Raw genomic sequence first — 13,383 nt, forward strand, 5'->3', positions numbered from 1 at the left:
GGCTCGTGGAGTCGGGAGGAGAAATGTGATAATGCAAGTCAAGCACTTGCCCCAGTGAATGCATGTTAGCATGGGGAGCACTCAGTTACCCCAGTGGTGTCCCATACAAAAATATACCTTGAATACTTTAGTGTTTGCAAAGATCTTTAGAGATTACCAGACCACTAAAAAAGTAAAGATTCATCTAAAGAAGTTGAAAATAATGGTTAAAGTTTCCTTTAGTTTTTAAAAAATATGCATTAAATTTTAAAGCTATTTTTTTCATGATTGGCGAACACAATTGAAAGGCATCTCGTGATATTTTAAGATTGAGTATATACGCTGAGTCTGAGATGAAGAATCTTCTTCCTGCCTAAAATATTACTTCCCTGCTAATCCATGGCCATCTCTTCCTTTAATACTAAGCTCAATATTGAGTTTTGGCAAAAAGGCCTCACTCTTTATATAAATTTAAAGCTAGTACAAATCACCATCTCACATATAGGTTGTATTTTCCAAAAGTTCATTTTAGTAAGCTTTTTGGATCTAGAATACTGTTTCCATAGAAACAACATTACAGTTAAGGTCCTGAGTAGGTTCACAAATGCCTTATTTAACCCATAATGTACAGACGATTTACAGTCTTAGACTAAGTTTTCAAATCCAGCAGCAGACAAAGTACACCTGTTGCCCTATTCCTAGAAAAACTAACTCTAGATCATGCATTCTCAATGGGGGTATCCCCCCACCACTAAGGTGGTAGAAATTGGTTCTTGGGGGACCAAAAAAGAAAAAAATCAGTGGTTTGTGGACCTCCAAAGCTCAATCAACCCTATCTGAAAAAATTTATTCTTTAGTACTAAATTCCTCTCATTAGGGAAAACTTAATTAATTGGAACAATTAATTTAATAAGACTAATTAAATGTTATTAATGAACTAAATTTGATTTAAATTTCATTTTTCTCCAGAAAGGGCAATAATGAAAAATGATAATTACTGCTCTAGACAAAGACTGAAACAGGCCACGTTTGCATGCAGCATTTCCCACCTTCCTCCGCAGCCCTCTCCACGCTGCCCTGCGCTCCAGTCTCTTCACCCAGGTTGGTCCTAAATCAACTGCCCACCTGTTTTCACTGCTAATCAAGCTCCTTTTTCCGTTCCCGAGTTCTCACCAGGGGTTAGGAAAGTGACCTCTGACTAACTTTCCCTAAGCTAGTTATACTTTCACAAGAGGAGACTTGGTGGGGACAACTCAATGCCTTTGTTTCTGAAGCCCTGAGTCACTGCCCTGCAGACTGAGCACACTAGCTACCAATTTGCCGATGAGGACAATTTCCCACTTACACATACAGGATGGCCCCAGTTAACAACTCATCTTAAAACAAAGCTCCTTTATAACAAAGACATCTTTTAATGTTTGAAAATCATTCAAGCAATCCTGGCTGAATTAATAACGCAAAGTAATAGTCCAGTTAAAAAGTATACACTGAACTAAGCGAAAATAACACTGTGCACAACTACATCTGTCCATGAAAAAACGAGTACGGACCACTCACAAAACATTTATGGTATCCATCAATATACTCTCTACCTAGCATTTCATTACTTATGGCCTTTTTCTACACATATCAATCACACTGTCTGATGAGAACAAAAGGACTCCTCACTGTCTCCATAAACATGGTCCGAATAGAGGGCAGGATAACCTTGATCCGGTTCTTCAGAGGAGAGCGAAAGGAGACCAAAGAAGACGTCCCACAGTTCTTGCACCTCATCTTTGGTAAGCCCTGTGGTTGTGTGACGCTAGGCTGCCTGATACTGGCTTGGCAGGGCCGGGGACCCCATCACAACTGGCAAGAACCTGCAGGACCAGCCCGTCCTCCTGGTCCCTCCCCACACACACATCTCAAACAGAAACTGCCTCTTCTCCTTTCCCCCAACCGTAACCCCTTCTTATGCTTCACGATGCGTATTTTATTTTTTCAGCATATGTCATAATTTTAATACTTACTTCAGTTGTTTTACTCAGGTCTGACATCCCAGAAAACAACCCTATTCCTCCTGTATAATTTCTACTTCTGGTAATAAGCATTTCTGAAACACATCCTTTGTGAACTAAATGATTACCACGCAACCTCTACCAAACTGCCATATGCTTACATCTCCATCTGTCAGTTGTCTCAGGCCTAGATGTCAGAGTATTTAGGATTGTTTCAACAGGTAAGGATTCCAGATGGCCTTAAATGGAACATGGCTGAGAGGGTGTATCTTTATTCCTCTCCCCTAACAGAGGTTCCACAGCCTCAGCCCTCCATGTTCATATGGCACAGCTGCCACTTCTGCTTACTTGCGTCTCCAAGCATCTTCCCTTGTAACGCAAAGAAATGGGAGTGAAATTCTGACACCTAGGTTCATTTTCCTCCGCTTCATTTCTCCCAAAGGCTGCATTTCAAAAATATTTCACATGCTCTGTTTGACTCTACCTTCCTTTTGTAGTCTCAATACCCGGTTCATTTTTTAAAATTTGCCCCAACAATTTAGTTATTCCATAATTTAAATTTTTCTAGTGTCAGAAAAAGCAGACTGAAAGAAATCTGAAAATTCTAGAATGTAGTCAATCATGGCTCCTGAGAGAATATGGTCACCATGTTTCTCGAAACAGATGCTCCAAACACATGGTCTAAAAGTATCCTGTCCTTGGAAAGGCACCTGGCAGTGCTCCAGAAAACCCAGGGCTCAGAGCGTCCCTAAGCTGGTAAAAGTCTAACCACACACCTTCATTTGCCTCTGACAGGGAAAGCCTGCAGATAGCCAAAAGGGAGCCTGTACCTCCCTGTGGCATTATTTAAATTAACCAAAACAAATGAGGAAAAAGAGGCCACCAAAACACAATTCTGGACAACTTTAAGATTAGCACACCAAAGCTCACCTTTGCAATGACTAGTTCTGGAACGAATCACATAGTGTAAGGAACTTTTGAGTTCTATTGTATCTAAACTGCTTCAGCTAGATCCTCAATGAAGAAATCTCCGGACTTTTTGAGAAATACAAAGAAAGGAGTTAATTTCAAATAAGTGTAACTGCCAAATACAAAATTTCAAAGACAGGAAGAACACTCGAACAAAATATGCATATTTACTAAAAGTAATAATAAAAAATTGTAAGCATACTAAATCATGATTGGTTTTAAAGGTATTTAAAATGGTAGTTTTTAATCTTGTGGTTTTGTTATTGAGACTGTGAGCTGCTTATTTCTGTGATCTTCAAATCAGTGGTAGACACAAATTGTAAAAGGTGTTAAATAAAATTTTAAAATAAAGCATCATCTAAATCAAACTTCCTCCCAGATATGATCAAAAGAAAGTGTAAAAATTATTCTCATTGAAAAAGCCTTGAGAATCAGGTATTTTGTACCAGGAATACTTAAAATCTTAAGCAGAGAAAATTAATTTAGTATGGTTAAAAATAAAGGGCCAGGGACTTCCCTGGTGGTGCAGTGGTTAAGAATCCACTTGTCAATGCAGGGGCACGGGTTTGAGCCCTGGTCCGGGAAGATCCCACATGCCGCGGAGCAACTAAGCCCATGAGCCAGAACTACTGATCCTGTGCTCTAGAACCTGCGAGCCACAACTACTGAGCCCGCGCACCTATAGCCCGTGCTCCGCAAGAGAAGTCACCTCAATGAGAAGCCCGTGCACTGCAACAAAGAGTAGCCCCTGCTTGCCGCAACTAGAGAAAGCCTGCGCGCAGCAACAAAGACCCAACACAGCCAAAAATAAATAGATAGATAGATAGATAGATAGATAGATAGATAGATAGATAAAATAAAAAATAAAGGGCTAATAAATATTCTTGAGAAGAGTAAGTCTATTCTGTAGTAAACTATAAAAATTTAAAACACTCTCTTCCTCCTTTCCCACACACCCAAATAAATAAATAAATAATCAATACAAACAGTTACAGTCTGGAACTGTGTTAGGATCAAAATCAGCCTGGAAAAACCTCAAAGGCTTGGAGGAAGGTGGAGCCTCGTTAGCACATAAATGCAGACTAACAGCTTCTGGCTGCCTATAAGAATTTATAACTGATGTGTGTAACATTCAACAAGAATAAAATGATTCAAGGTGAACATACTTCCCATATAAAAAATATTCAACACCAGTCCTCAAAGATGTATAATCATGGCTATGGAGGATACAAAGAATATTACAGGTTGCTTTTCCTGAAGACAGATCATTTAACTGAGGAGGGGGGGGGGGGAATGCAAGGTTCGCTAAAATTTAATTGATGTGAAAAGTTAAGTAACAATACAAAACATAAGTTAGGAGGTATTGCAAGGAAGCACATGACCAGTGGCAAACAAGCAGTACGACAGACTGCCACAGGTTAAAGTGCTCTGGGAAAGCTTCAGAGAAGATGGGACAGGAACTCGGTCTTTCATTATCTTATGATGATTACAGGACCTGGACCAGTGGGAAGGGATGTCTCTCCAGATCAGAAACACTGAGGCGGTAATTAACTCCAGGACATAAAAGAGAAGAATTAAAAGTCACAACTTCAAGGTAGAAAGTAAAACAAATGAAGGAAGCTTCTAAGATACAAAAATTATCCTCACTGAATGATAACTGAAAAAGAAACATAAGAGTTCAAAAGTATAGCATCTGAAACAGGAAATGACAGAGGCAGATTGAAATTGAAGAGATCTGGACACCATTTAAAAGCTTTGGTAAGGATAGTCTGAAGAAGCGGAAAATTATGAGTATATTTCTCAAGAGACAGGAAAAGGTAGCCAACGTCATGACAAGATCCACTATCAGAGTCAGCAATAAATATACAGTCAAGATCTCTTGAATCATAAAACTTATGCAATTACTAATGGGGGACATGTGGAGACAGTGGCAGGCAAAATATGGCCAAAAGCAGACCTCATCATCACTAGTGTGATTCCTTGAGCATGCACTAAACCTCCCTGAGTCTTTTTAATACAACCTTTGAAGGTCAGTTTCCATTTACAGTTATTACAAAATACTGGCTATACTCCCTATGTTGTACAACATATCTTTGAGTCTTAATGTCTGCTTCTATGAAAAAAAAAGGTCTGAAAATCTGAAGAGTTTCAAGTGAGATTTAACACAGAGCTCTTTAAAAACTAAAGGTAGAATGAAAATGAAAATACAACATACTAAAATCTGTGGAACACAGCTAAAGCCCTGCTGAGAGGGAAATTCATTAACACCATGTGCCTATATTAGAAAGGAGGAAGAGTCTCAAATCAGTGATCTAAGGTCTCCCCTCAAGAACTTAGAAAAAGAAGAGCAAAATAAACCAAAAGCAAGCAAAGGAAATAAAGATAAGATCAGTAATCAGTTTATTGAAAATACAAAGATAATAGAGAAAAACCAATGAAACAAATAGTTCTTTGAAAAGATCAATGAAATTGACAAACTTCTAGCAAGACTGACAAAGAAAGGCAGAAGATGCAAATTACCAATATCAGGAATGAAACAGGGACTGTCACTACAGACTGAAGAAATCAAAAGGATTATAAGATACTATTATGAACAACTCTATACGCAGAAATCTGACAACTTGGAAGGAATGGATCACAAAACCACACACCATCACAACTGACCCAATGTGAAACAACATGAATAGCCAGATAACTATTAAGGAATTTAAATTTGTAAGTTTAAAAGTCCCTCTCCGTAAACTAATATATAGACTTAATGTAATATCTATCAAAAGCCCAGCAAAATTCTTTGTAGGTAGACAAGACTGTTCTAAAATTTATAATGAAAGGCAAAGAAACTAGAATAGCCAAAATTTTTTTTGAAATATAAGAATAAAGTGAGAAGAATCAGTCGACTCTATTTCAGGACTTATTTATATAGCTACAGGAATCAAGACTGCATGCTAACAGAGACCCCAGAAAGAGATCCACACAAACACGCTCAACTGATTTTTGACAAAAGTGCAAAAGCAATTCAAGAAAGGACAGATAGCCTTTTCGACAAATGCTGGAGCATCCATAAGCCAAAAATGACCCTTGACCTAAGTCTTGTATCTTGTACAAAAATTAACTCAAAATGGGTCGTAGGTTTAGATGTAAAACATACTATAAAACTGTTAGGAAAAAAATAAGAGAAAACCTTTGGTATTCTGAGTTAGGCAATGGATTCTTAGACTTGACACAAAGGTACAATCCATATGACGAAAAACTGATAAAATGGATGTTATCAAAACTTTAAAATATGTTGGCTCTGCACAAGTTTCTTTAAGAGGATGAAAAAAAACCCCACAAAAAATGAGAAAAAACATTTGCAAACCACATAGCAAGGACTGGTGTCTAGAATATATATTTTAAAAACCTCTAAAATCAGGAAAAAAAAAATCAGGAAAAAAAATCCAATTAGAAAATGGGCAAAAGAAATGAAGAGACATTTCACTGAAGAGAATATACAGATGGCAAACAAGCACATGAAAAGATGTTTAGCATCACTAGCCATTAGAAAAATGCAAGTTAAAACCCCAATATATCATTACATACCTATCAGAAGGTCTAAATAAAAAAACAGGAGCACCAAGCGCTGGGGAGGATGTGGAGAAACTGATCTCGCATACATTGCTGATGGGAATGAAAAACGGTGCAGAAACTCTGGGAAACAGTTTGGCAGTTTCTTACGAAACTAAACATGCAACTGTCATGTGAATCAGAGAACTGACGACTTACCTCTTCCTCATGTAACATTACTAAAGCAGCTTTATTCATAACAGCCCAACACTGGAAACAACCTAGGTGTCCTTCAAACACAGTGTGGTATATCCACCCCCTGGAGTACTACTCAGCAATTAACAGGAACAAACTAATGATACTTGCGACACCTGAATGAACCTCCAGAAGACGCTGCTGAATGAAAAATACCCAATCCCCACAGGTTACACACTGAGCGATCCCATTATATAACAGTCTCGAAATGACAAACTCAAAGAAATCACAGACTGCAGTAGTTGCTAGGGGCTAAGGAGGAGGTGGAGTGGAACGGAAGCGGCTGTGGCTACAAAAGGGCAGCGAAGGGCCCTGGGGCGAAGGAGAGCTCTGTCCTCACACAGCAGTGTCAGTGTCCTGGGTGTGCTCTTCACTGTGGTTGGCAGCGTGTTATTATTAAGGAAGACTGGGTAGAGGGTGCTGGAGAATTCTGTTACTTCTCACAGTTGCACAAGAATTTACAATTATCTCAAAAACTTTAATCAAAGGTAAACTTATTGCAAAATAAGCACAGCAACTGACAAGAAATCCACCATCAATTAAATGATTAAACTCTCTCCAGCCCAAGTTTAATTCTGAAGACTGAACTTCACTCTGAACCAAAGAGTTTAAAACACATTTTCCTCACCCACACGTGCACACAAACAGCAACGGTAACAAGGCAGTCCAGACAGGAAAGCTGAGACCTCCCTAACGACAGGACACAGAGGAAAGAGACCTGGGCTGAATCAGGACAAAAACCCTTCTCCAGGCTCTATCAAACTGGCTGTGTGACTTGGGAACATCACCCAACCCCTCAGGTCCCCACAAGCTAAACTTTTAATCTGGGAGACTGCTTAGACCAGCACTTTTCAAACTTTTTGGTCTCAGGCCCCCGAAGAGCTTTTGTTTACAAGGATTACGAGCACTGATATTTATAGTATCAGAAATTAAAACAAAATTTTCAAAAGGCAAGTGGTCCTTCCACAATGTATAGCGTCTGGAAAACTCCACGGCACTCACAAGAGAATGAGAGTGAAAAGGGCAAGGAACAGCTTGGAATGGCCGAGGACACAACTGTGACCATCCCACGGCTTACTCTGAAATGAGATCAGTGCATAAAAGGGACTTGAAAGGTACAGAACACCGAACAAATCAGCCACATCAGTTCTTTTAACGGAAAAGGGCGCCAAGGCGGGAGAAAAAGGCTCCAATCCCAAGGAGGTCGATACTGGGTAAAATGGGGGGCTTCTGAAGGCCTGGGAGGCCGAGTCCAGTGGGCCAGCCTGCCACCGGCCCGCTCTCGCGCGTTCGGGACCGTTACAGAAACCGCCCCCGCTTCAGACTCAACTTCGGGGAAGACGGGAAGCCCCGCGAAGCCTCGGCCGCCGGGAGGGGCCGTGGCAGGAGGGCGGGGGTCCCGGGGAGGGGGGCGGGGGATCGGGGACTCACCAGGTGCCGCGCCACCTCGGAAGACATGGTCCGGGCGGGGCTGGGCGGGCGGAGGGCCAGCGAGGCGGCTGCAGCGGGCCGAGTGGCGCGTCCGGCGGCGGAGGGGCGCTGGGGGCGGGACGGGGCGGGGCGGCGCGGGCGGGAGGGAGAAAGGGAGGAGCGGCGGTGGGGGGTCCGGCGGCCTCAGTGACGTGAGGGCCGGGCGGGATGGCTCGAGGCGGGGTGCGGTCGGGAAGGGAGGGGAGCTGAGGGGAGGGGTCCCGCGGCCTCAGTGACGTGGGGGGCCGGGCGGGATGGCGCGGGGGGCAGGGGTCCAAGAGGGAGGGGAGGGGAGATGAGAGGAGGGGTCCAGTGGCCTCAGTGAGCTAGGGGGCGGGGCGGGCCGCGCGTCTCCACCGCGCCCAGATGCCGCGCGCGCGAAGCGGGCCTGTCACAGGAGTGCCCAGACCTTTTAGAGAACGACCAGTTAGTGCCGGGGAGAGAATGGAGCACACTCGGGACACGAGGAGAAAGACGCGCGGAAAAGCGGCCGCGGCTTTTCTGACAGCCGGGGCGGGGCTGGAGCACAGATTGCGGCCGGAGCGGGCGCCGGAAGTGGGCGGGGTCGGGGCGTGTCCCCTGGCAGGAGCGGCCATTGCGGACCGCTCACGGTCCGGAAGTGGGTGGAGCCAGGGCGTGTTCTCCGGGGAGAGCACTGATTGCGGCCTGCGCGGGGACCGAAAGGGGGCGGTGCGGAGAGGAGAGGGGCCTGCGGGAGCGGTGAGGCGGCCAGAGCGAAGGCCGGAAGTGGGCGTGTCCGTCCGGCGGGGGCGTGTCCGCGGGTGCGGCCGGGGGGCGGTGGGGGCTAGTCAGGCCGCTGCGGCGCGCGAGGAGCCTCAGGAGGGGCTGGCCGCGTCGGTCCGGAGCCGGCCAGGTGCGCGGCCGCGCATGGAGGGTCCAGTGGAGAGCGGGGCCCGGGACCAGGCCGAGCTGGAGCAGCCCGTCGGGGGCGCCCTGGGCGGGACGCCCGAGCAGCGCGCCCGCTGCCGCCTCAGGGAGCCGGGGCACTCGGCGGCAGACCCCGCCGACCCCTCCGACCCCGCGGACGGCGCCCCGAGCGCGCCCCCGGGGAGGCGGCCCCGCGGCGGCCCCGCGGAAGAGGGCGCGCGGCCCGAGGTGCCTGGCGATGCGCCGCGGCCCGGCCGCCCCGCGCCCCGGGAGGCGGCGGGGGGCTCCCCGCAGCTGCGGCGCGGCCCCGGGGGCGTGGACGGCGCGGCGGCAGAGGAGGAGGGCGCGGGCGCGCTGACGCTGGACCCGCTGGAGCACGCGTGGATGCTGTCGGCCGCCGACGGCCGCTGGGACATCCTAGAGGGGCTGCTGGCCTGCGAGCCCGGCCTGCTGGCCAAGCGCGACTTCATCACCGGCTTCACCTGCCTGCACTGGGCGGCCAAGCACGGCCGGCAGGAGCTGCTGGCACTGCTGGTGCGCTTCGCGGGCCAGCACCGGCTGCCGGTGAACATCAACGCGCGCACAAGCGGCGGCTACACCGCGCTGCACCTGGCGGCCATGCACGGGCACGTGGAGGTGGTGAAGCTGCTGGTCGGGGCCTACGACGCGGACGTGGACGTGCGCGACTACAGCGGCAAGAAGCCCTCGCAGTACCTGAGCCCGAGCACCGCCGAGGAGATCCGGACCCTGGTGGGCGCCCTGGACGAGGACGAAGCCGAGAGCGCGGCGGGCAGCGGGGGAGGGCGCTGGAGGCTCTCTAGGGTGCTGCCCTCGACCCTCATCTCCGGCAGGCTCTCGCACTCTCTGGAGGACGGCGGGGACCACCACCACCACCACCATCACCATCACCATCACCTGGCCGAGGGATTGGCTGCGGGCAAAGCGAAGGAGCCGGGTCGCAAAGCCTCGGGCAGCTCTAGTGGGCGGATGAAACCCAGACTCAACAAAATCCGCTTCCGAACCCAGATCATCCACACCACACCCTCTTTCAGAGACCCGGAGCAGCCCCTGGAGGAGGGGGAGGACGAAGAGGAGGACCGGTCTTTTAAAGGCCACTCATCCTCATTCAAATTGAGACCCAAGTCCAATGTATTCGGGTAAAAATGATTTCTTTTAGAACGTTCTAAGACTTGTTTGTCCTCTTAGGAATAGGGTACTAGGTGTAGACAAGGAAGTGAGACCAGAAAAGACTTAAGCTAAATGCTGCATTCTTACTTCGGGGGGTTGGAAAGGATGGGGAGGAATTCTCCTTAGCAGTATGGCTGCAGTGGATTTCCAAGCGATTCCTCAAACCTTGACCTAGGCCTCTTTTCCCCCTGCCACCCTTCTGCGCTGGAGTCCCTGTTTCTAGGGACTGAAAGTGTATCTAAATCAGGTGCTGAGTTGATGATTGAGGGTCCCTTTGATTGAAACATTGCCGGATACCGTGCAGAGTAAGGAGCATTGCACATTCGTATCTGTTTTTAATAGTGGCGACTCTTCCAAGAGCAACAGGAAATGCAAATTGTAATGAAGCTGGTAGTGTTTGTAAGTGTGAACAAACCGACGTACTACCCTGTGTTTTTACTAATTGCATTTGTTTTTTAAGATGCTACTGAAGGTCAGGTCAGAGTTGAAATGCACAAATACTAATTAGAGAATAATGTGAATACAATTGGGAATCTCTTGGTACCCTACTTGTAAGTAGTGTTCACCTCTTTTCAAAAGCAATTTCAACTTTGGTCACTGAACTAAAGAAATAGGCAGCATTCACTTTTGAGTTAATCTGTTGTGTGGTTTCCTCTTAATTATCTCTAATACCACTGCACTTAGTATTAAGGTACATTATTAATAACTACACAAATTTTTATTTAAAGAAAACACTTTTAACAACCTATGGTACTTTTAAGTAAATATTGCCTCTGCTTCTGATTCTCACTAACTTGTTTTGCTTTTCCAAAAGTCTGAATTTGTCGGAGTTTTTATTCTGGGGGTCATTTAACCGTTGGTTCTACTTGGCATGACCCTATTTGGCAGTGCTTAGAGTTGAATTGCCTACAGAAACTATTTCTGGTTTAGATTATTAACAAAAATTGACATAAATGTTAGTGAACTGATGCTTCTGTGAAGTAATTATTAAATGAACTTAATGATTCTCACATAAGGTACACTTTTTATTTTACTAATGAAATACATTCATAGTCTCAATACTTTGTAGCAATGTTTTACAAATGTTTAAAATACTCAATCTTTTCAATTTTCCAGTGTTTCCTTGAATCTATTAGAGACATGGAGTGAAGTTATTGGAAAGCTGGCTAGTAAATCTACCCAGTTAAAAATAGCACTTTATAAAAGGGAAAAGAAAATAGATGGGACTATTTCTATATTTAAATGCTGCTGGCTATTGAATCCCTTCACATATAAGTGAAAAAATATCGGTCATTAAAATTAAAGACTTGTTTAACTGTGGTTCTTAACTATATTTCGTTCAGATATGTTAGGGTGAGTGTCTTTATAATTATTGTTCAGTTTAACTCACAGGCATATTAAATTCACTTGTAACAAGATTCAAAACGACTTGTGGGAGACTAATTCCAAAACGTCCTTCTCCCTTGGTCTTTTTGGTCTCATAGTTGCTGAAATATAAGTATTGCGGCCTGTAGTGATGACAGAGTGAGTTAACAGATTGCAGAGTGAATGAACCAATACATGAATTGCACAGAACTGCAGTGTTTAGAGAGTTCTTAGATCTTTAATTTCCAAAGTTGTAGAAATTTGTAACAAGTTGGTCACACCTCTCTAGACAGCAATTGATTTCGTTTAAAGACTAACGAAAAACATTCACATAAAATATATAAACTATTGTCCATTTGTGTGCCTTTACTTTTGTTTTAGGATTATGGAAGTGGGATATATACATTTGAGAAGCACTTTTATCCATACATGTGGGTGAAAATCTAATTTTGTATAAATCAAAATTAGGTTCCTTGAAGGTGAAAAGCAGTCATTTGTTCCGGATCATACACACATTGCCTGTATCTAGTGCGGGGTAAGTTGTAACTTCTCACTGAGTCTTCGGTTTCAAGGACGTGTGAAGCCAAACTGAACCATAAAAACACTGCGGAACCACCTCCCCGTTCCACTGAACAGTCAGTGTTAATCTCTCAAATGTGTATGTTAGTGCCTAATTGCACAGAATCTATAATTTGCTAGATCTTTAGGGATTGAGTCAATACTTAACATGCTTTTCACATTAAAGAATTCAACTTTTCAGATAAAATATACTTTAAAATTTCAAAAATCTTTCCTGGGGGAACTTCTAGCATTCCTTGTCATGATGTACTTGTGTGCAGTAAGTGCAGCATTTTCAGCTACTTAACTCTGTTCCTCTTATTTTTTCAATTTCTAAATTGAGATTATAAAAAGCAAGTGATTTGTGTAATTTGATGTTTGTGGAGTTGTGCCTACCATTAATGGAAATAATGCACGCCAGTTACTCAGAGGTCGTTGATGTGAAACTGTGGTTAGAAAATCCAGGTGTGTCGGTGTGTTTCTTACAGGTGCACTGGACACTAGTGAATTTGTCACAGCTCTCTTCACTTTTATGGTGTATAAAGTGCAGCTAGCATATAAAACTTGAAAATATGGCACTAGTCTATTCATGCCTGAAATCTTGGAGTCCAGGATGCCTTGTCTCTTACTTTTCAAATAAGTGAAACTTTGGGAGTTTAGAATGTAAAATTTGTAAAGTTTGTTTTTTGTCAAAATAAAACGTTCACACTAGATTTTTCCTCTGAATTGTCTAAATCACTATAGTCCTTTATATTTTTACCTGTCTGGGGTTTTACATTTCGCACAATGCTTTTTGAAGTTTGCATCTATTTGATCCTTTTTCTATCCCTTAAATCACTGGCCGTATATCCTTAATTTACAGATAAGGGAATGAAGGTTGATGCTGTTCAGGGTTACAAAGTCAATGGCAGTAAGATCTCAAGACTTGGTGCTTTTCCACAACATTATCTTTTCTGCACTTTGAATTGCCAAATTTTGGCAAAGGTGCTGCTGTTGGGCACCAGCGGTGGAGGAATCAGCTTGGGGAGAGGGTAGTACCACTACCTTAAAAAAAAAAAAATTGCAAATGAAGGGACCAACAAGGGATTAATCTCCAAAACATGCAAACAACTCATAGAGCTCAATAGCAAAAAAAAAAAAAAAAAAAAAACCAATCAAAAAATAGGTG

The 13,383-nt window shown here is 44.3% G+C and overlaps 2 protein-coding genes across 2 annotated transcripts in view; one reads left to right on the forward strand and one right to left on the reverse strand.

The window, feature by feature from the left end:
- The window catches only part of SEPTIN10 (septin 10), a 55,853-nt gene extending 47,562 nt beyond the window's left edge, over positions 1-8,291 (reverse strand). The window contains exon 1 of the mRNA XM_068565200.1: positions 8,178-8,291. Coding sequence (XP_068421301.1) covers positions 8,178-8,204 — 27 coding nt within the window. The 5' untranslated portion in view covers positions 8,205-8,291. The remainder of the gene's footprint in view (positions 1-8,177) is intronic.
- A 737-nt stretch (positions 8,292-9,028) lies between these two features.
- On the forward strand, positions 9,029-12,928 carry SOWAHC (sosondowah ankyrin repeat domain family member C). The gene has a single exon (XM_068565100.1). It carries the CDS (start codon positions 9,105-9,107, stop codon positions 10,263-10,265), a length of 1,161 nt encoding a protein of 386 aa, XP_068421201.1. The 5' UTR covers positions 9,029-9,104; the 3' UTR covers positions 10,266-12,928.
- The last annotated feature ends 455 nt before the right edge of the window (positions 12,929-13,383 follow it).

Source organism: Eschrichtius robustus, chromosome 15 (genome assembly GCF_028021215.1).
Source record: "Eschrichtius robustus isolate mEscRob2 chromosome 15, mEscRob2.pri, whole genome shotgun sequence".
NCBI lineage: Eukaryota > Metazoa > Chordata > Mammalia > Artiodactyla > Eschrichtiidae > Eschrichtius > Eschrichtius robustus.